An 18,487-nucleotide genomic window follows, 5' to 3' on the forward strand; every position below is an offset into this window, starting at 1 on the left:
AGCTCAACAAGACAAAGGAGAAACGTATGAGGACTATTTATTCACCTCCACTAGAACCTCATGTCTTCCTTCCTTTGTCTCCTCCGTCCTCCTCCCACTGACCTTTCTTCATCCCTTTATTGCTCCTACCAGTCGTGATTCTTTCTCCTGCTGTCAGCACATCTGCTGCTAACCTCCTCCGTACCACTGTCGTTATCCCATTATCTGATTACGGCGGCGACATTCACGGGGAACCACTGACATTCATGGAGCAGGTTCACTAAGACGGAGGACGAAGGTGAAGGAAAGAAAAATAGCCAAAAGGAGGAGAAGAGCAGGACGACTGGAGATCAGCCAGAACGTCGGAGAATTAGGAGATCAATGGTCCATGGATCAGAGGAGGAGGGGAAGATCATGAAGAAGAAAAATAGATGGAGGTAAAAGATGCAACATGAAGAACCAGGAAATGAAGGTGGAGAACAACAAACAAACCAAATGAGAGGAACAGAAAGAACTAGAACACATAGATCAGGAGCTTTCTCATCACAACAGACGGCCTAAGGACAGAGAACATAGAGACGGAGAACCCAAAGACGAACAGCACAGATGTGGAAGATGGAAAATGGAGAAGATAATGGAGAACATCAGGACGGAAAAAACACAAACATGGAGAACCAAGAGATGGAGGATAAACAGCAGAGAACATGAAGATGGAGAACGGAACAGGAAAGAACAGAAAGGTGGGAAACGGATAACAAAGAACATAAAAATGGAGCACGGAAACATGGAGAACGTCAAGATGGAAAACACAGGAACTGAATGTTGATTAGCCGACAGGGAGGAAAACGTTCAGATGAGTCTGGAAATTGGAAAAAAAAAGTGAGAGTAGAGAATAAAGACACGGAACATCAAGTGGGATATAAAAGGAACCAGTGAAACAGAGAACGATGTTCCTAAAAATAAACATCCCATGATCCTCCTGGAGGTTCTAAAATAAATCTGAAACATTTCAGTGTTAAACTCTGAGGTTGTTTTTATTTTTCTAACTGTGATCAACAGAAATATTACAGATTTTCTGTCACTAATGTTATTGGCTGATGGGAGCGTTGACCTTGTCAAGATTACACCTATGGGAGGGTGAAGGGAGGGTGGAGAGGGAGGAGGAGGGGGGACTAAACTCCTTCATTTTATTTCCCTTCATTTCCATTAATACGCCTTTTACCTCCTCTTCCTCTTTCTTCCCCTCCTCTTCCTCCTCCTCATCTCCACCGTCAAACTGTCTCAGTTCAGACACAGTGACGTTCAGATCAGTTTTACTTTGAACACAGAAATAAACCCAGGGTAGAAAAATGTGGCTCTGTAAAAATTACCTGCAGCTTGAAGAGAAATGATGATGGAAAAAACATCCAGACAACACTAACTGTGACCTGCAGGGGGCGTTTGGCTGCAGCTCAGAAATATTTCCTCATCCTGGAGCTGCAGCTGCTGCCTCTGCACACTCCACTATCATCATGATCATCATCATCATCATCATCATCAGTCAAACCCTCATCTATTTCCATACTGTCTCTCAGTCTGCCTCAGTCAGAGCAGAAAAATAATTGGAACAACTTTTTCTTTCAGCTTTGATCACAGACTGTTGTGAATGAAGTCAGATTTAAAATTGACAGTCAGGAAAAATATATGCTAAAAAACAATTCACTGCTGCCATTGACTGCAGAAAAATAATAAATATACAGTATTTGCAGCGTGTATGTTTTGACTTTTAAATCAGAATTCTCCTGGAAGTTATTCCTGACTCAGAGAATATATTTCTATTTCTCTTCAACCGTGTATCTTATTTCTAGCAGATGTTTCTTTTCATGCCCCTATAGCGGGACACGCCCCTCCACTTTGGTAAGTACTGCTCTGCCTTGTCTTTTTCAGCAAACATGTTTCTTCTAATCCATCATCCTTTATGGTTCCAGGGCTCGGTCCTCGGACATGTCCTGGTCCAGACGTGCTGACGGAGGACGTGTGAATTTCCGCTCCTGTTTGTTGGACGTATTGATTTGTGACGTCTGTTTTCATATCCCTGAGTCAGCACGTATTACATATTCATAACCATTCCTCCTGCCTGACTGCAACGCTAGTTTATGGACCATAAAGTATTTCACTAAAATTAGAGAATTTTATTAATACAAAAATCTCAGACAGGATCTCAGAGCCAAGAAGAAGAAGACGACGACACTAATATTTAGCACAAGCTTCTAAAAGTAGCTCTATTTAGCTACTTGTATTTTAGCCTTTTAGGCTAACTTATAGCTGTTTTGTAGTTACTTTTAATTTCTCCTTTCATAAACAGCAATACATACTATATAGCAACAATTTTTGTGGTTACTTTTAATTTCTCCTTTCATAAATAGCAATGCATACTATGTAGCAACAATTTATTTTTATACATTTTTTGCTAATCTTGTATCATTTATATTTTAGATGCAAAAGATAAATGTTTTTTTCTAAATAAATTCCATTTATGGCAAATTCTGAATGTTCATAAAAATGTTCTTACATGGTGTAAGTGTGGTGTTCAGATGTATTTGGAGCGTTTCGACCTTCTGGCCCTGGTTTTAATGGCCGTGGCCAGAGATTCCAGAACGAGCAGCAGCGGCAACAGAAACAGAGATTTCATTTCATCTGCTGGATTTCCTTCTCCACTCAGGGGAAAAACCTTCTGCAGCAGCAGAAGAACAAAAGTGCAGCAGAGCAAAAACAGAACACCCCCTCTGCTCAATAATGGATCAGGGCATCTTTCACATTAATACATGCAAAGGATGCTTTAAACCACCGGGGGAGGGGTGGTAAATGGTCACCCAGCGGGGGCTAATTATCTCGGTCGTGGTTGATGAAGCTGTAGCTTTACTGGAGGAGAGCTCCGTCTCTGCTGCTGCTCCGCAGATGATGACAGTGAAGCAGACAAATGCATGTTCAACACACGAGGCAGCGAAGAGTCGTCCCTCATCGTTCCATGTACACTGATGAATGAGCAGCCACTGGTAACCATGGAAACCATGGTCACCGTTCCACTCTAGGACTTCCACAGGCTCCTCTGTGATCTGCTCGTTGTCCTGACGTTCTTGGTCAAAATGACTCACATCAGCTGGACCGTTCTGGACTCATGGACTTTGATAAGAGATTGACAAGTGATTCCAGTAGTGAAAATGAAGCCGGAAGAAACAGCGTCCCCTGGTGAAAGGCCTCTGATATTTTTGCTCTTATAACCTTATCACACACTAACTAAATGCTCTAAAGTCCAAGTTACATTTTCCACAACTTGTGTTCCAGGAATACATTTTACAACAAAGCTAATTAGCTTCATGTTCATGTTTATTGCTGATTAGCTCGTGCTATGCTCCAGGAGCATCCAATTATATTAAGTATTTTGTCTGAAAAATACCCAGAGTGACTGGCAGCAGTGGAAATAAAAACACTGTCCTACATCCAGTGCAGCTCAAGACTCGCTCCTGTTTATAGAGCGTGTCTGTTGTGTTACAGCCAGAGGAGACAAAGTGCATTAACCTACATTCAGCACAAAAGTCCAGCAGAAGAGAGTTACTTCAGGTCAAGTTGTGTTTTTTATCAAAAAAAAATTCTTCTTCTCTTGTCTTGTCTCCTCACATCATGTCACTGTACTGGGAGCAAAATAGCGATATATGAAATAAATATCTGATTCATCTTTGTATATTTCTAGGGTTGGAACTGAGTCAAAACTGTTCCACAGAATTCTGAGATAAATGTTTTTATATTTCAATGAATGGAGTGAAGTCGCTGCAGCTCCAGGTCCCAGTTCTGGGGTGTTTTGCTAACAGCTAACAGCAGCAGTGTAGCCTGGAGCTAGCCTGAAGCAGAACTGAGAGTGAGTGAAGTGTCGAACCTTTCTTCCTGCAGAGCCGCCTGCTGCCACAGGGGGTGTTTATTCTCAAACTTTTAAAAAAAGCACTTCAACTCATGAAACTTCTGGACGTGCCAGAGTTGGCCCGCAGACCACCAGTTGATCACCACTGTAGTGTGTCCTCAGCTTTAGCCTCTAAGCCTGTTTTAGCCTAAGCTCAGTGTTTTCATCCTGACTCATCTTCGTCTTCAACACCGTCATCGTGTTATCTTTTTTCATTCGAGTCTTTCACGGTTCCTGCGTCACACATCGTTGCACAAGAAGCTGCCTGAGCAGAAACAGTCTGCATCGCTGACCACAGCAACAACGACAGTAACACATCCGTCAAAACACTTTCCCTGAAGTGTTAACAGATGAAATGGAAAATGGAGCAGAAGTCGATGAACTTCCTGTTCGGACGCGTTCGACACATTTAACGTTAGCTGTGAGATTTAAAGTCTGGAGGAAACTGTGTGTCTCTTCATCACTGCATCAGACGATACACCGTGGTAAATAAAACTGGATTCTGTTGAAAAGTCAGTGTCAGACCCCCCCCCCCCCGTGTGTCATGTGACCAGAGCAGATGCGGTGGAGGAGGCACGTGTTTCGTCCGCCAGGATAAATGAAGCAGAGGTTAGAGTCTTCTTGTGTTACTGTGGCAGAATTAATCCACATCAGGAGCTAACGCTAACGTAAGCTCACACACCCACCGACCATCTGCTGGGCTCCTCACACACTCACTGAGGCTGCAGCAACGTCTCACTTCAGCTTCTACTGTTTGTTTTTTTTCACTTCATTGTCTACGATCTGTTTAGGTTAAATTTGGAAAAGGTTTCTCTAAAAAATAAATAAAATAAAATTAAATACAAAAATTAAATTAAATTAAATTAAATTAAAAATAATTTTTGTTTTCATCATCTTCAGCAGCAGCAGCCTCAGCCTCAGCAGCCTGAGCAGCAGCAGCCTGTTCTCCGTCTCTAACAGCAGACAACATCAACACTTGACTAAAAATGTCAAGAATCTTTGAGATTTAAAATCCCAGCGGAGCAGCGAGAACAGAATCAGACGACAGAAGGAAAACGGAAGGAGACACTTGTCAGACTTTTTCTCTTTTTTTTTTCCAGACGCCTGCTGTTCACAATGACTCAAAGGACCAGAGGAGATCAACCAGGTTTTCAGACTATTCACTATTCATGTTGCACTTCTCAGAGTTGGAGCAGACTTATTTTAAGGCTTCGCAAACATTCAAAACACACACTGAGAGAAAGACAATAACGGACAAACCTCAGAGGTCACAGACTGAGGAAAAGAAAAACAACAGCACCAAGTTACAGACCAGAGGTCAAATGACTGGAATGATCAGTGAGTTAACCCACGGTCCCAGCAGTTCTTCTCCTGCTGCCTTGTTCTCCAGCGTACACTGACATGACCATCGGTCTGACTGTTGTCATCTCCAACCTGACCACGTCCTGCGGTGACGCTGCGCAGATGGAATCACGTGCAGCAGCAGTTTTCATGAATATTTCACCGGGAGCTGTGCCAGATCTGACTACACTACGCTGCTCTTTACTGCATGAAGCTGGGTCACACACACACACACACACACACACACACACACACTCACGCAGTCATCTGTGTGTGGGTGCGTGTGCTTTAAATAGAGCGTGTGTTTTCTGCTCAGCTGGTTGGAGGGAAAGTAGATCAGTGTGTCTTCACTCACTAAAGGTTCATCTGGGCTGGACGCCGTGGGCTGGACGCCGTGGGCTGGATGCCGTGGGCCGCTGCTCTCCAGGCCCACCAGAATCACCAGCCCAGTGTCTGTACTGTTTCCTGTTTGAGTCAGTTTGACTGCGACTGTGTCGGGTTCTTCCCAGCAGCTGTTTGAGAGCCGTCACAGTCGGTGAAGTACGAGTGAAAAATACCCCGTTAATAAATACAGACAGAGGGCAGCAGAGTTTCCAGGGCAGATCAGACTGAGACTGAAGGTTGATCTGACGCCGCGCTAACTTAGCGGCCACCGTCTTTGACTCATACTTCTTCCTCATTACTTATCAACACCCTCGCACTCCTTCACGCCGATGGGATTTTCACGGTCCATTTATGGGACGGGGCGACACAGAGAAAGATGGAGGAAGGGCAGGGGGAGAGAAGGGTTGAATAAAGGGGAGGAGAGAGAGAGGAGCAGGGATGAAAAACGCTCAGAGAAACAACAGCAGCTCCACTGAAGAGTCAGGACGTGATGACACACCGTGACGCTAACGACCTGACACTCCATTAAACAGGAAGCAGACTCATTAACGACCTGCTGCAGACTTTACTAATTAACATTGTTGTTTTAATGAAGTTACTACGAGGGAAAAAAATCAGGTTATATTGACGATAAGAACGAAAAAGAGACAAAAATGGTCAGATCTGTCAAGGACACATTGGTATGTAGACTAGCAGTATCTGGAATCGAACCGCAAACCTTCTACATACAATCCACACTGCTCCACAGCAGTCCCATAGTTCAGTGATGGAATCATATGACACCCATATATGGTTCTAAGAGTAGAACTGATTAGTCACTGCTGCAGCTCAGGTTCTGACCTCCTCCCAGTGCCGCACCGTGACCCACTCAGGTAGTGACTCATAATTCATCCTCTCAGATTCACCCACAGACACACAGACCAACAACAACCACGGTGATCACACCTGCGTCTCCTCCACCCACAGACACTACTACACCCGTTCACTCGACAACCCGTCACTAACTACGAGCCTCGGTGAGTTCCCTGTATATCGTTAAACTGTGACGTCAGAGGAGGAAACGGGGAGATGCTGCCAAAAATGGTGTGAAAACACGTCATGAGCTGATAATGTTTTTATTAATAAATAAACGGGTGACTGGGTGTTTACTCCCCCCTCTCTCACCCCCAACTGTAGTTGAAGGTACTTGAATTAATGAAACCCACCGAGAACCGCAGCGGTTCATTGATTACCGTATTGATTGTTGTAAATTAAGGACAGCTGTCTCACCTTATGTTGTTTCCACATCGCAGCCAGAGGTCTGACGTCATGTTTGGCGTGTTTTCCTTCCTCCAGACACTTCAGACACACCGGAGCCTTGCAGCCGCAGCAGTACATGCTGAAGTTTTCCGCTTCGTGGTCCACGCACGTCGCCGGTTTCCGGGCGGTGACGGGCGGCTGAGGCTGTAGCTGCTGTCCGCCTCCACCTCCACCTCCTCCACCTGCTGCTGCCGCTGCTGCTGCTGCTCCTCCGCCCGCCGAATGGTTCGGCGGCGGCAGCAGGCGGTGTTTGGCCAGCGGACCCCGGGACGGGTGGCACCGCTGCTGGCACGCGTTACAGTAGCAGACGTCGCACTGCTCGCACATCACCGTGGCGTCCACCGGGTTTCGGTCGCACAGCTGACACTTCACCGCCGTTGATGAGGAGGTGGAGGAGGAGGCAGCAGCAGCAGCGGCAGCAGCAGCAGCGGCGGCGGCGCGGTTTTGCTGGTACCGAGCCACGATGGCCTCCAGCAGCCGGTTCCGGGGGAAGCCCCGGAGTCCCCGCTCATCCAGAGAGACGCTCCTGTGGCACAGCGGGCAGGTGAGGGAGCAGTGGCGGTGGGCGAAGGCCGGCGGAAATACCCGAACCCCGTTCGGGGACTTGAGCTGGCAGGGAGTGTAGGAGCCGTAGCCGCTGTCCGTCTCACTGTACAGACTCATCTTGTCCATGTCCAGGTAGTCGTAGTCCGAGCTGCCCGAGGCTCGGCTCTGCACCGGGGTCTCTCCGTCCGGGGTCTGCACCGTGATGTTCCGGGCACAGGCCAGACACACGTTGTGAGAGCAGGGCAGCAGGACCGGGTCCCTGAAGAGAGAACCACAGACGGGACATTTTAACTCTTCCTCCATGGCTCCAGAGGGAGAAGGAGAGACCGAGGACGATGCTTCTGAGAGGACGGTTCAGGACCGACTGACGCGGACAGCTCCCTGATACTGCGCTTGCGTGGCGCGGGTGGGCGGGGCTCTGTGGTTGGTGTGTGAGAGTGATGGGTTTATTTGAGGTGCGCTGTTCTGACATTGTTTTATAATTCTACTCCTAATCATTTTTATTGTTTTTTTAAATCACCCACTGTAATGTGTGGTCTGACTGTCATCCGTGGAGCTGTACACCTCCATCACTGTTACCCAACATTTCAGGAGATTTTATTGACATGGAAAATATTTGATTATAATTCCACTTTGCTATGAAATCCATCACAACAATATATTACTTTAAACCACACAGGGGCGCTGCTAGGGATTTTGGGCCCCATTAAAGGAATCAGGTGCACCAGAAACGTTCATTTATTTGACTATCATTCCTATTCAACTTAGTGTCATTTTATTTTATTTTAGTATTACAGTTTTATTTTATGGCACCCTCTTAATCATGGGCCCCTAGAATCGCCCCCTTGTGGTGGTCCAGCCCACACAGACCCTCAGGTGGAACAGAAAAGGCCCTTCTTTCTTTCTTTCCTAAAAACCCAGGAAGGCAGTGATCGTCCTCCACTGTGTCAACTATAATGACAGCTGTGATGATGAGGAGGAGTGTTTATCTCAAGGCCTGATTATCTGCATTAGTTCTGGTTGTCACTTTGCGACACGTTAGCTGCATAAAGAAAACGATGGAAGAGGAAAAAGTTCAAACGTGAAAGCTTGAGTGTCTAAGGAGGAGAAGGAGGCTCCTGGGAGAACATCTGAGGTCACTTCGATCCACTGACCTTTGCATTGTTTGACACCAGCTCTGTGCAGGGAGCGAACTGTTTAATTGACCAGGCGGCAGCTGTGATGGAGGAGCCTCAGGCTGCAGCTTTAATCCCACCCACGGGGACAGCTTTTCATCAATTAGTCCCGTTAAAGCTGCATCAGCTGCTGTGATTAAGACGACGTGTGACCAAATTAGACGTGAAGCATCCAAGCAAACAGTTTAGGTTCAAAGGAATTCTATGCAAAATTACACACATTAATAATAAATTAATTTTTTTGAAAATGTCCTGTTAGTTTTTCTTTCAGTTTTATGGAATAAAAACATTGACAATATTTTATATAAGGAAAAGTATAATATTCATCTGTTTATTATTTAGGTTAATGTATTTTATTGTTTTATTATTACTAATACAATATCATTATCCTGGAATTTAACATATTCAAATTCTTTATTTTTGTTATTTGCCACAAGAGGGCAGTATTGCTACAGGATGCGATAAAAAACTTGAATGTAAAATCAAAAATACAAACTGACATTTTATTGTAAACAGATGTGAAAAAGAGATGTGTAATTTTCGTTTCATCACATAAGCAGTTAATCTGAATGTGTCGACCAATAAAAATATAGACTTTTACATCAAGGTGTTTTTTAATTAAGGTTCATGTGATAATTTCAAACACAGATTACAATAAACAGTGAATATTTAACAGTGCATTTTCAGTTCAGTCATCCCTGTGACACAGTCAGCTGATGTTCGTGTGGTTGACTTTAAACATTACCATGATGGACATTATAAATGTAGTGTTCATGTCTGTCTTGTCATTAACTTAACTAGTTTGATTAGAAATGTCACCTACACATCATTATCAATTAGTATTAGTAAATAAGGTTAGTACTAACACTGTCTCCCGTCCTGCCGTGTCCAAACGTACATACGTCCGGCTGTTGTTTCTGAAATTCCCAGGACGTTCAGTGTCGTTCTTTCAATTTCACTTCAGGTGTCCTAAAAGTTTGACGCCGGCCTCAGACCAGTGACGTCGTGCTCTCTGGATTGACCCTGATCGGCCTGTTGCTCTTCCTCAGGTCCTGCAGCTGTTTGGCTGGTTTTCCCACCGCTTCCTCAAACCTGAGCTCCACAACGGGCAGCACTGTGTCGTGGAGGAAGGTGGCGTTCTGCATGATGAATGCCTTCTTTTCGGCGTCCTGCTCGCAGCGGAGGCTGTAGTCCACGTGCTGCACGGCCACCAGGATGATCTCCCTCAGGCTCTCCAGCAGAACCATGTGCAGCTCGGGGAAGTAGAGCTTCAGGCCTTCCTCCAGGAAGCTCATCATCTGCTTGGTGAAGGCCACCACCGTGTAGCTGAGGTTCACCCAGCAGTCGTCGCCCGTGTACTGTTCGAAATGGACCACGCCGCAGCTTTGCATCTCATCCTGCAGAGAGAAATACATATATATATATTCTGTCAGATTACTGATAACTCAGAATGCACAGATTCAAAGCAGTAACTCTGAGCACCTTGAGTTTGGTCAGAGCCTCGGGGGTCATGAGGTTCATCCTCCTCCACATCTCCTCAGAGTTGCGGTGCTTGGTGGCCTCGATGATGATGTCCTTGTAGCTCTGCAGCGCCGCCCTGACGTCTTTGACCAGCAGTGACTGCAGCATGAAGGTCAGGTCCAGACCGATCTCCGTCAGCTGTTGACAGTGTTCTTTAGCCACTTTGACGCATTCGGCCGCCGTCGACAGACTCTCCTTACTGTCAAACACCTGCCCAAGATAAAAAAAGGTTGCTGAAAGAGATCTAGACAAAAAGGTCAGAACTGCATACATACTGTACATGCAGTCCACGCTGTGACTTCATGCTCATCTCACCTGACTGCTGAAGGCATCCACAAACATCCTCATGGCCGACTTGGACCAGACCACAAAGGCAGAGTAGCAGCCCGTATTTCCGGCGAAGTCCATTTCAAACTCCTTGGCTGTTTCCAACAGGCTGGTGAAGAAGATGTTGCAGAGTTTGTGGATGTACAGCAGCGTGGCTCCTTCGATGCGGAGCTGCCGTATGGCCGTCTGAACCGCAGCGGCTCGGTTCTTGAGGAACAGCTCGCAGGCTTTCGTGGACTGACCTGAAAGCAGACAGAGAACCACATGTTGGACACATTCGGACTTTATATATTCTTGGCTCATAAATGTGTAATTTCTTCATTAAAGCAGCAGGTTTGTAAAATTAAATGACTGACATGTGGATGAGAAAAATGATAAGCAGGTTTGTAAAATTAAATGACTGACGTGGATGAGAAAAATGATACATTAACTATTGTAATTGTATTATTATTATTATTATTATCTTTAGAAAAATAATTACCCAGTCTGATGAGCTGTGACACCGCCCTCCTGGTTGCTTTTGGTCCTCCACGTAGTGACCGATCTGGAGACAACTCAAACACCAAAACCTCTGTCAGCTGCCGCACACGTACGTCCACTGTGGACCTGAGCTCTTTGACCTTCTGTGTGACTGGCTGGTCTCTGAGATAGTCGTTGAGCTTATCTAGCAGGTCCACTGCGCCTTCAAAGTCTCTCTGAGCGATGCAGACGTCCAGATCTTCTGGCAGCTCCTGGATCCACTCCAGACTGAGGTCTACACCTTCTTCCACATTGGCCTGGTCAACCTCGTCCTCATCGAAAGGATTTGTAGACTTTTCAGCTCTGGCGGGAGATTTTGGAGCCTCCTCCTCTTTCTTGCGGCTGTCCTTGGTGACTTTGTTCTTCTTGGTTTCGTCCAGGATCTCCAGCCACTCTTTCTTGATTTTGCTGTTCTCTGCCTGAAAAATGCGACTGTCTGGGAACATGAGGATCTTAAACATGTCCTTCATGGGAGGGTTGTCCTTCACGTTGACCACAGCGAAGCTCTCCAGGTCATAGAGGGCGTTGTATTTGTACTTGACCGTGCCTCTTCGGTTCGGCAACCAGGTTGCAATTAAAAGACAGTCGTTCATGAGGAAGGCGTGTACCTTCTGAATAGGGGACATATTGTCAACATCAAACTCCACAAGATCTCCATTGTAGACAAGATGCCTTCCAGGGGTGTCCATGATGTTTTTACCCCCCTCTACCTTCTCCAGCAGAGAGGTGAGCGTCCTTTGCTTCACCTCTTCTGTCTCTTTGGGAAAAGCAGCCTGCATCTCCTTGGAGGTCTCGTCCTTATCCGTGGACATTAAGGCCTGGGTGATGCTCTCCATGATGCTCTTCTGCTCCGTCAGGATGTGACTCAGCTGATACATCTCACTCTCCAGGTAGGAAATCTCCTTGGCCGTCTCGATGAACTGCCTGTAGTTCTTGTAGACGTTTTTCTTCAGGTTTTGAGCCGTTTCGTCGGCCAAGTTTTGGATTTTCTGTCGATGCTCCTGCAGATCTCGGTCGCCATCGGACTGTTGTGACAGCTGCTTCACGTAGTTTTGTGGGTCGAAATTGGGCGATTCGAGAAGTTTACGTAGACGGTTTCCCGTTTCAGCCATTATGTATTGTTTAAGGTTTGAACAATAATCAGAAAAATATTCAAACCCACCGATGAATGGACAAAGAATAGGCAAATGACTACGATCTACGGCTCATGTCCACTGAGAACCCAAACAGGAAGCTGTAAGTGGGTTGACTCCCTGAAACGTCACGGGATTCAGAAAAAGGATGGTCAACAAAATGCGCAAAAATCCTATTCAAAATATAAGACGTTCTACAATTTACCTCAATCGTTACATTTATCAGAATGGTTTTAAAACTAATTTAACAATAAAAATATTACTGAAATTTTAAAAAGTCGAATAATAAATAGTATGTAATATCGTGTAATGTAATAAACATTACACGAATGTATTTTTGAGTGGCCCACTTTTTTCATGCGCGAGACTTCACATACGGCAGGCCATTGCAATGGTTTGAAACACCGCGATATTTTCCCAACGTATGCCGGGTTTGTGGCAACAAAATCCGGAACCGTGTGGACTTTCACAATAAAAGAAAGAAACGGGGTCACCTTAAGAGAACATGCCATTTTTTGTCATTTGATTATTTTTTAAATTCAGTATATAAATGAATAGCTGAAATTATTCTAGTAAACTAAAATGCGGGATCTTAAAGTTATATTTTACCAGAATATCTTTCGGAAATTGTATTGTGAAATCTACAACGGAAATGATGTGTATAACAATCAATTCAACACAGGAAGTATCGTCAAGCCTGGTTGGCAGTTCGTTTAAAATATGACATAAACATCATAAATTACTTTTAAAGTAAGATTTTTTTTAATGAAGCAAGTGATTACCGACTAAATCGTGGCACGAGTCGAAATTTGCGGTTATGGATGCCGATTTGCTGCTCGCTATTCAGCTGCAGGAGCAGTTTGACAGCGAGTACCAGTCGTCGTTGTTTTCACCCAGTGGTTTTGAAAACAAAGATTCTGGAAACAGCAGCAAGAAACGAAAAATAGACGGTGGTAACGATGTTGTTCCCTATTGGAAGCCGACTGCCCGACCCGAGAGGCCGTTGTCTATCGTGGATGAGTCTTGGGAGACACTTGATCCAAGTCCCGATGTCAGAGCCATGTTTCTGGAATTTAACGACACGTTCTTTTGGGGGAAGCTCTGCGGTGTCGAGGTTAAGTGGAGCCCCCGAATGACACTGTAAGCCGCGTATTACCTTGTGGTAACACGTACTGACTGTATTCACATATCTAAAAATGTAATAAATTACCTAAATGAATCAGATTGAATGAGGATTTGGGTGAGATACAGCTGTATTTAATGTCTTTTCATGGTGTCAGTGCTGTTAGTGCAGCATTTACAATGTCACTGTCAAACAAAAGTGCTAAACATATAATTTCCCCTAAGGTGTGCTGGTGTGTGTTCGTACGAGGGCCGAGGTGGACTGTGTTCCATCAGACTTAGTGAACCTCTGCTGAAGCTGCGACCTAGGAAGGACTTGGTTGAAGTAAATATAAAAAATAATTTTTACTTGAGATCCCTCATTGGAGTCTTTACTTGCATATATATATTAACAGAATTGTCTTTTTCCCGCAGACTCTCCTCCATGAAATGATTCACGCCCTTCTGTTTGTAACCCAGAACAACAAAGACAGAGACGGTCACGGTCCTGAGTTCTGCAAACACATGAACCGGATCAACACAGCCAGTGGAACAAACATCACTGTACGGCCCTCTCCCTGGGTCCATATTTGGCCATTTGTTTCCTAGTTCAGTGATCTGAATGGTGTGTTTTCCTCCCTCAGGTCTACCACAGCTTTCACGATGAGGTGGATGTTTACAGGCAGCACTGGTGGCGATGTGACGGCCCCTGCCAGACCCACAAACCCTTTTTTGGCTATGTAAAAAGGGCTATGAACAGAGCTCCATCTTCTTTGGATTTTTGGTGGGCCGACCATCAAAGGACATGTGGTGGGACTTACACCAAGATCAAGGAACCGGAAGGATACGGCAAAAAAGGCAAGAAGGATGGAAAAAAGAACGGGAAGACAACAGATAAAGAAACAGCTGGAACTGAGAAGCCTTCGAGTTCTAGTGCAGGTAAAGTGTTGGAAATGTGGGATTGTGACTCACTGATGGTTTGTGACTCAAATATAAACCTTTTTTATTCACAGGATTGAAGTCACAGGATATACGGAACATTATCCCATTTAGTGGCAAAGGTTTTCTACTGGGAGGACAGTCACAGTCCTCTACGCCTTCCCTTCAAAACCCAGCTGTGCCTGTCATGAAAGTTTCATCACCTATCCCAAACTCTCCCCTCAAGAAACCCCTCCCATCTCCATCTAAAACTCTGTCTACTCCCGTACACTATAACCATGACAACTCAGGGTCATCTATCGGGCCGAGAGCCCACACTGGACCTCCCAAGCCTCCTGTAAAGAGGTCTGTCAGCAATACTAGAGTTTTTGTCAACATCAATGGTTCGCCGGTACGAATCTCTAAACCGCACAGGAGCAGCAGTAGCAAGGGAGCAGAGAAAATACGGCAGAAGTCAATTCAAGACCTTTTCAACAGCACTGGTGCTGTCGAAAAGTCCACCTCCGGTTCAGCGACATCACCAAAACCACAGAGTTCTACCTCATCCTGCACATCCAAAACTGATCCAAGTACTTCCCAGTATCCTCCTGTCGTCACGAGCAAAGCCAGCAACGAGAGGCCGACAGAGTCAAAGTATTTTGGCAGTAACAGTACACCAGGAGCTGTCAGTGGAGGTCAGACCTCCAGGAAGAGGTCATGGGACGATCGCAGCGGCAGCTCCGCCTACATCTTTGACCTTTTCCAAAGAACACCGAGCGCTGAATCAGCAGCAGCCAGGGAGTCGATGAAGGCTAAATCACCTGCAGCGCAGCAGAGAACTGCTGCTGGTGTGGGTGCTGCTGGCACCAGCACCTCCTCATCATCAACTGCCGCCGCTTCCTCGTCTTCCTCAGCACTGATGGTCAGCTGTCCTGTGTGCCAGGCCCAGGTGCAGGAGTCCAAGATTAATCAGCATCTTGATTCCTGTCTCTCCTGAAGCGTGTGGGGCAGATGTACAGGAGGGCAGGTGAGATGTTGCAGTAGAAACTGCTTACAAAGAAAGAAGAGATACATACCTCAGAGAAGTGGTGTTCACTGTGGCCATTTTTAAAGTCAGGTCAGATTCTGTTCTTCAAGGAGAAATCCAATCGGTTTTAAACACATTGATGACATTCACACTCTCTGTGGCTGTGGGAAAAATGACATCATTTTAACCAACATAAGTTTGTCTGTTTGTCAATGCAAAAGTGTCAAACAGTTGGTACAGCTTGACAGTCAAAATTAAGATTCCACCAGATAATCCAAGTTCAGTGGTTTTTCATTTAATTGGGTAAAAAAAAGTTCTTTCCATTCAGCAGTAGATAAGTTGAATCACTGTGTATTTATCTGCATAATAATTGTTTCCTATCTGGGAGGATGGATCTTGACATGTCCTGGCTCTCAGATCTGTTTCTGCTGCCCTTTATGCAGCAGTGGGGCCCAGACTGACCCGTCGCAGATCTGCAGGACTCAGATTTCACACTCAGTGGCAGCTTTTTCTCTGCTCATCTTAACATAAACTCTGGTTACATCTAACAAGTTTAAACATTTTAACATTTTTTACAGGCTTTTACTTTGGTAGGGAGTGTATTAATAGTGTTAGTGTAAATATATTTTGTAATTTTATGTCTTTTTATGTCTGTTTTAATGCAAATTTGTTCAATATGTTGAAGTTAATTTTCCAAATAAAATATTTTACCTTCTGAGAACTTGTCACATCGTTATATTAATTAAATGGTGATTAATTACATTATTCGGATGGTGTACAGTGTTCTGGAAGACAATCAGTATTAGCCACACAGCCAACAGTATACTAACAGTATGTAGTATGTATTTATTTTCTGTCTATCGTTAGCCACCAGCTGACAGCACGGAACGTAAACAACCGACGTCACAGACATACACGTCACATCAATCAAATCCAACAATTCCACCATACACGTTCATGTCACTCACCTCTGCGGTGAGCTCTCAGCTGCCGATAAAGTTGGACGTCGTTGCACCGGTTTCTCCAATCTCGACACAGAAGACTCAGCATTCTTCGTTCGTTAGTAACGTGTTGTTTCACTCAAGCAGGTTTGCGAGTCGCCAGGATGTGACGTCATCCGAGCCCGTGAGGCGCTCACCTAATACGAGCCCCATGGTTACCGTGACAACAAAAAAGGCGCTCACCTAATACGAGCCCCATGGCAACAAAATATACAAGTTTCAAAGTCTCCTCTAAGTGAACACACCAAAACAGAAATTGCATCCACAAGAGGGCGACATACAGACACCTGCATGAAACAAGACCCTCACCGTCACCACATTGCATTGGTTACGTTTTCATGTTTTATTTAAGACATAATTGGTACAAAGTTACATTTCTATTATTGATCATATTTCACCCCCCCACCCTTCATACTCAGAGGCATTACACTGCAATCACACAATCACACGACTTCACTCAGAAAACTCCACAAACATTTGCTCCACACCTCAGTCAATCACGATCACATCACACGGCTTTCGCTCCAGTGCAGTGTTGCTCTCTAACGCCTGCACGATCTGTGTGGCTGACGGCCTCTTCTTAGGGTCTTCCTCTGTGCACAGGTAGAACAGCTCCACCATCCTCTGGTAGGAGCTGCCCAGAGCATCAGTGTCCAGCGCCGGACGTGTCCCCAACTTCTCAAAATAAGCATCTTCATCAAAGCTCTCCTCCATCGAATCGTCCACATCTGAGAATGACATCTGTGTTACACGTACTTATGAGCACTCTTAACTCAATGTTTTTTTTTTCTTTTGCTGAGTGACTTCACCTGCATCATTCAGTGGTCCCAAATGAGGCATCTCCAGCGTCATCATCTCCCACAGAGTCAGTCCGTAGGCAAAAATATCAGCCTTGTCGCTGATCTCCCCATCTTCCTCCAGAGCCTCCTTTGGCTTCCAAGGCTCGGTGCCAATGTATTCCATGTTAGAGTTGGAAACTAAGAACAAAAACATTGGACAATGACGAGATGAAAACAGATGACAGATGAACTGTGTTGATCTACTCTACAGATACATTTGTTTCTCATCTCAACACTGATTTCCATGGCAGCAGGTTTTTCATACCATTTCCTATTACATCTGAAATCCTATTCTATACCCTAGAAAATTTCATATTTTCACATCAAAAGTTGACAACAAATCCATCCAAAATGTCATTCTGAAAATTCTCAGTACAGTATGTCAATTTTAAGAGACTAAAAAACAACTCTCTGAAAATTCTCAGTACAGTATGTCAACAACTTTCAAAAGGTTACCACGTTTTATTTAACATTTGTGAATGTTTCTTTCCTTTGGTCGATTTTCGTTCATTTCTAACATTTTCGGATGTTTCATAAAAGTAATTTTCATCCAGCTGCACATTTTTGCCATTACTTCACATTTCAAACCTCCTCACCTTTCATGTTCTCATCCAGCGGCAGAGAGACGCCAATATCACAGATCTTCACGCTTTCAAAGTCTCCTTTAATGACCACATTACAAGACTTCATGTCTCCATGCAGCAGCTTTCGTACATTGTGAAGATACTAAAGACAAAACAAACAGAATGACCTTGAATGGTAAAGTGTAGTGTAAACAGCAACAATAACCCTAGGACTTAGCAGTAAAACATTCTCTGACCTGCAGACCTCGGCCCACGTGCAAAGCCACTTTCTCAATGTTTTTCACAGGAAATGACTTCAGGCCATCCTCCCTACGCTTCTCGATGAGGTCATTCAGGGACTGCTCTCCTCCGTACTCCATCGCCAGACACTTGGAGCCGTCTTTGGCCTTGGCAAAAGCACGGAATCCTTCATTTAGGGAAATCAACAGAGTAAAAAAAATGACGACATCTCAGTAACTGTGTTTGGGTTGGCCATGTTAGCATCATCACATTGTCATGGTAGCACTGTGTTTGGGTTGGCCATGTTAGCATCACATTGTCATGGTAGCACTCTTCTAATATGTTTGCAGTAAAGTCTCAAATTCAGTTGACTTAATTCAGCCATTTCCCCCCTTCTCTCTAAGGGCAAATCCAACCAACCATCCAACATTTAGCAAACACCTGTGTTCTTACCGACTATGTTTGGGTGATTGATCTCCTTCAGGATCTTTGCCTCTTCGTTCAGACGCTTCTGGTAAACGGCTGCTTGTTTTGCTGCCATTTTACTGTTGAGCTTCTTCACAGCCCAGGGAGACGCATTCAGCTTTTCTGCTCTGGAATTCCATCAGAAGAATTAGTTCAGTTAAACTTGTTCTAGCAT

At 44.8% G+C, this 18,487-nt stretch overlaps 4 protein-coding genes across 5 annotated transcripts in view; 1 reads left to right on the plus strand and 3 right to left on the minus strand.

Annotated features, from left to right (window-relative positions):
- trim67 (tripartite motif containing 67) overlaps window positions 1–7,973 on the minus strand; it is a 21,541-nt gene extending 13,568 nt beyond the window's left edge. Inside the window, exon 1 of the mRNA XM_025057054.1 lies at window positions 6,908–7,973. Within this exon, the coding sequence (XP_024912822.1) occupies window positions 6,908–7,786 (879 nt within the window). The 5' untranslated portion in view covers window positions 7,787–7,973. The remainder of the gene's footprint in view (window positions 1–6,907) is intronic.
- A 1,277-nt stretch (window positions 7,974–9,250) lies between these two features.
- On the minus strand, window positions 9,251–12,295 carry exoc8 (exocyst complex component 8). Its single transcript, XM_008313358.3, has 4 exons — window positions 10,988–12,295; window positions 10,495–10,748; window positions 10,141–10,389; window positions 9,251–10,055 (listed from the first exon to the last, which is right to left on the minus strand). Exons 1-4 carry the CDS (start codon window positions 12,135–12,137, stop codon window positions 9,648–9,650), a joined length of 2,061 nt encoding a protein of 686 aa, XP_008311580.1. The 5' UTR covers window positions 12,138–12,295; the 3' UTR covers window positions 9,251–9,647.
- A 342-nt stretch (window positions 12,296–12,637) lies between these two features.
- On the plus strand, window positions 12,638–15,922 carry sprtn (SprT-like N-terminal domain). The gene is made up of 5 exons (XM_008313357.3): window positions 12,638–13,298; window positions 13,506–13,605; window positions 13,695–13,823; window positions 13,904–14,198; window positions 14,273–15,922. Exons 1-5 carry the CDS (start codon window positions 12,976–12,978, stop codon window positions 15,172–15,174), a joined length of 1,749 nt encoding a protein of 582 aa, XP_008311579.1. The 5' UTR covers window positions 12,638–12,975; the 3' UTR covers window positions 15,175–15,922.
- Window positions 15,923–16,528: 606 nt separating this feature from the next.
- pbk (PDZ binding kinase) overlaps window positions 16,529–18,487 on the minus strand; it is a 2,953-nt gene continuing 994 nt past the window's right edge. For both annotated transcript variants that reach the window (XM_008313355.3, XM_008313356.3), the window contains exons 3-7: window positions 18,301–18,440; window positions 17,865–18,034; window positions 17,641–17,770; window positions 17,015–17,182; window positions 16,529–16,933 (exon numbers count right to left, since the gene is read on the minus strand). In XM_008313355.3, the coding sequence (XP_008311577.1) occupies window positions 16,695–16,933; window positions 17,015–17,182; window positions 17,641–17,770; window positions 17,865–18,034; window positions 18,301–18,440 (847 nt within the window). In that variant the 3' untranslated portion in view covers window positions 16,529–16,694. The remainder of the gene's footprint in view (window positions 16,934–17,014; window positions 17,183–17,640; window positions 17,771–17,864; window positions 18,035–18,300; window positions 18,441–18,487) is intronic.

This window comes from Cynoglossus semilaevis, chromosome 7 (genome assembly GCF_000523025.1).
Source record: "Cynoglossus semilaevis isolate Cse_v1.0 chromosome 7, Cse_v1.0, whole genome shotgun sequence".
NCBI classification, from domain to species: Eukaryota; Metazoa; Chordata; class Actinopteri; order Pleuronectiformes; family Cynoglossidae; genus Cynoglossus; species Cynoglossus semilaevis.

What these genes read in the sequence shown, in the direction of transcription:
- sprtn (XM_008313357.3), top strand. Translation starts at nt 12,976, where the DNA reads ATGGATGCCGATTTGCTGCTCGCTATTCAGCTGCAGGAGCAGTTTGAC. An exon ending in CCAGTGGAACAAACATCACT is followed by an intron (nt 13,824 to 13,903) that starts GTACGGCCCTCT and finishes TTCCTCCCTCAG; the next exon opens with GTCTACCACAGCTTTCACGA. An exon ending in GCCTTCGAGTTCTAGTGCAG is followed by an intron (nt 14,199 to 14,272) that starts GTAAAGTGTTGG and finishes TTTTATTCACAG; the next exon opens with GATTGAAGTCACAGGATATA.
- exoc8 (XM_008313358.3), bottom strand. Translation starts at nt 12,137, where the DNA reads ATGGCTGAAACGGGAAACCGTCTACGTAAACTTCTCGAATCGCCCAAT. An exon ending in GTCACAGCTCATCAGACTGG is followed by an intron (nt 10,749 to 10,987) that starts GTAATTATTTTT and finishes GTCTGCTTTCAG; the next exon opens with GTCAGTCCACGAAAGCCTGC. An exon ending in TGGATGCCTTCAGCAGTCAG is followed by an intron (nt 10,390 to 10,494) that starts GTGAGATGAGCA and finishes TATCTTGGGCAG; the next exon opens with GTGTTTGACAGTAAGGAGAG.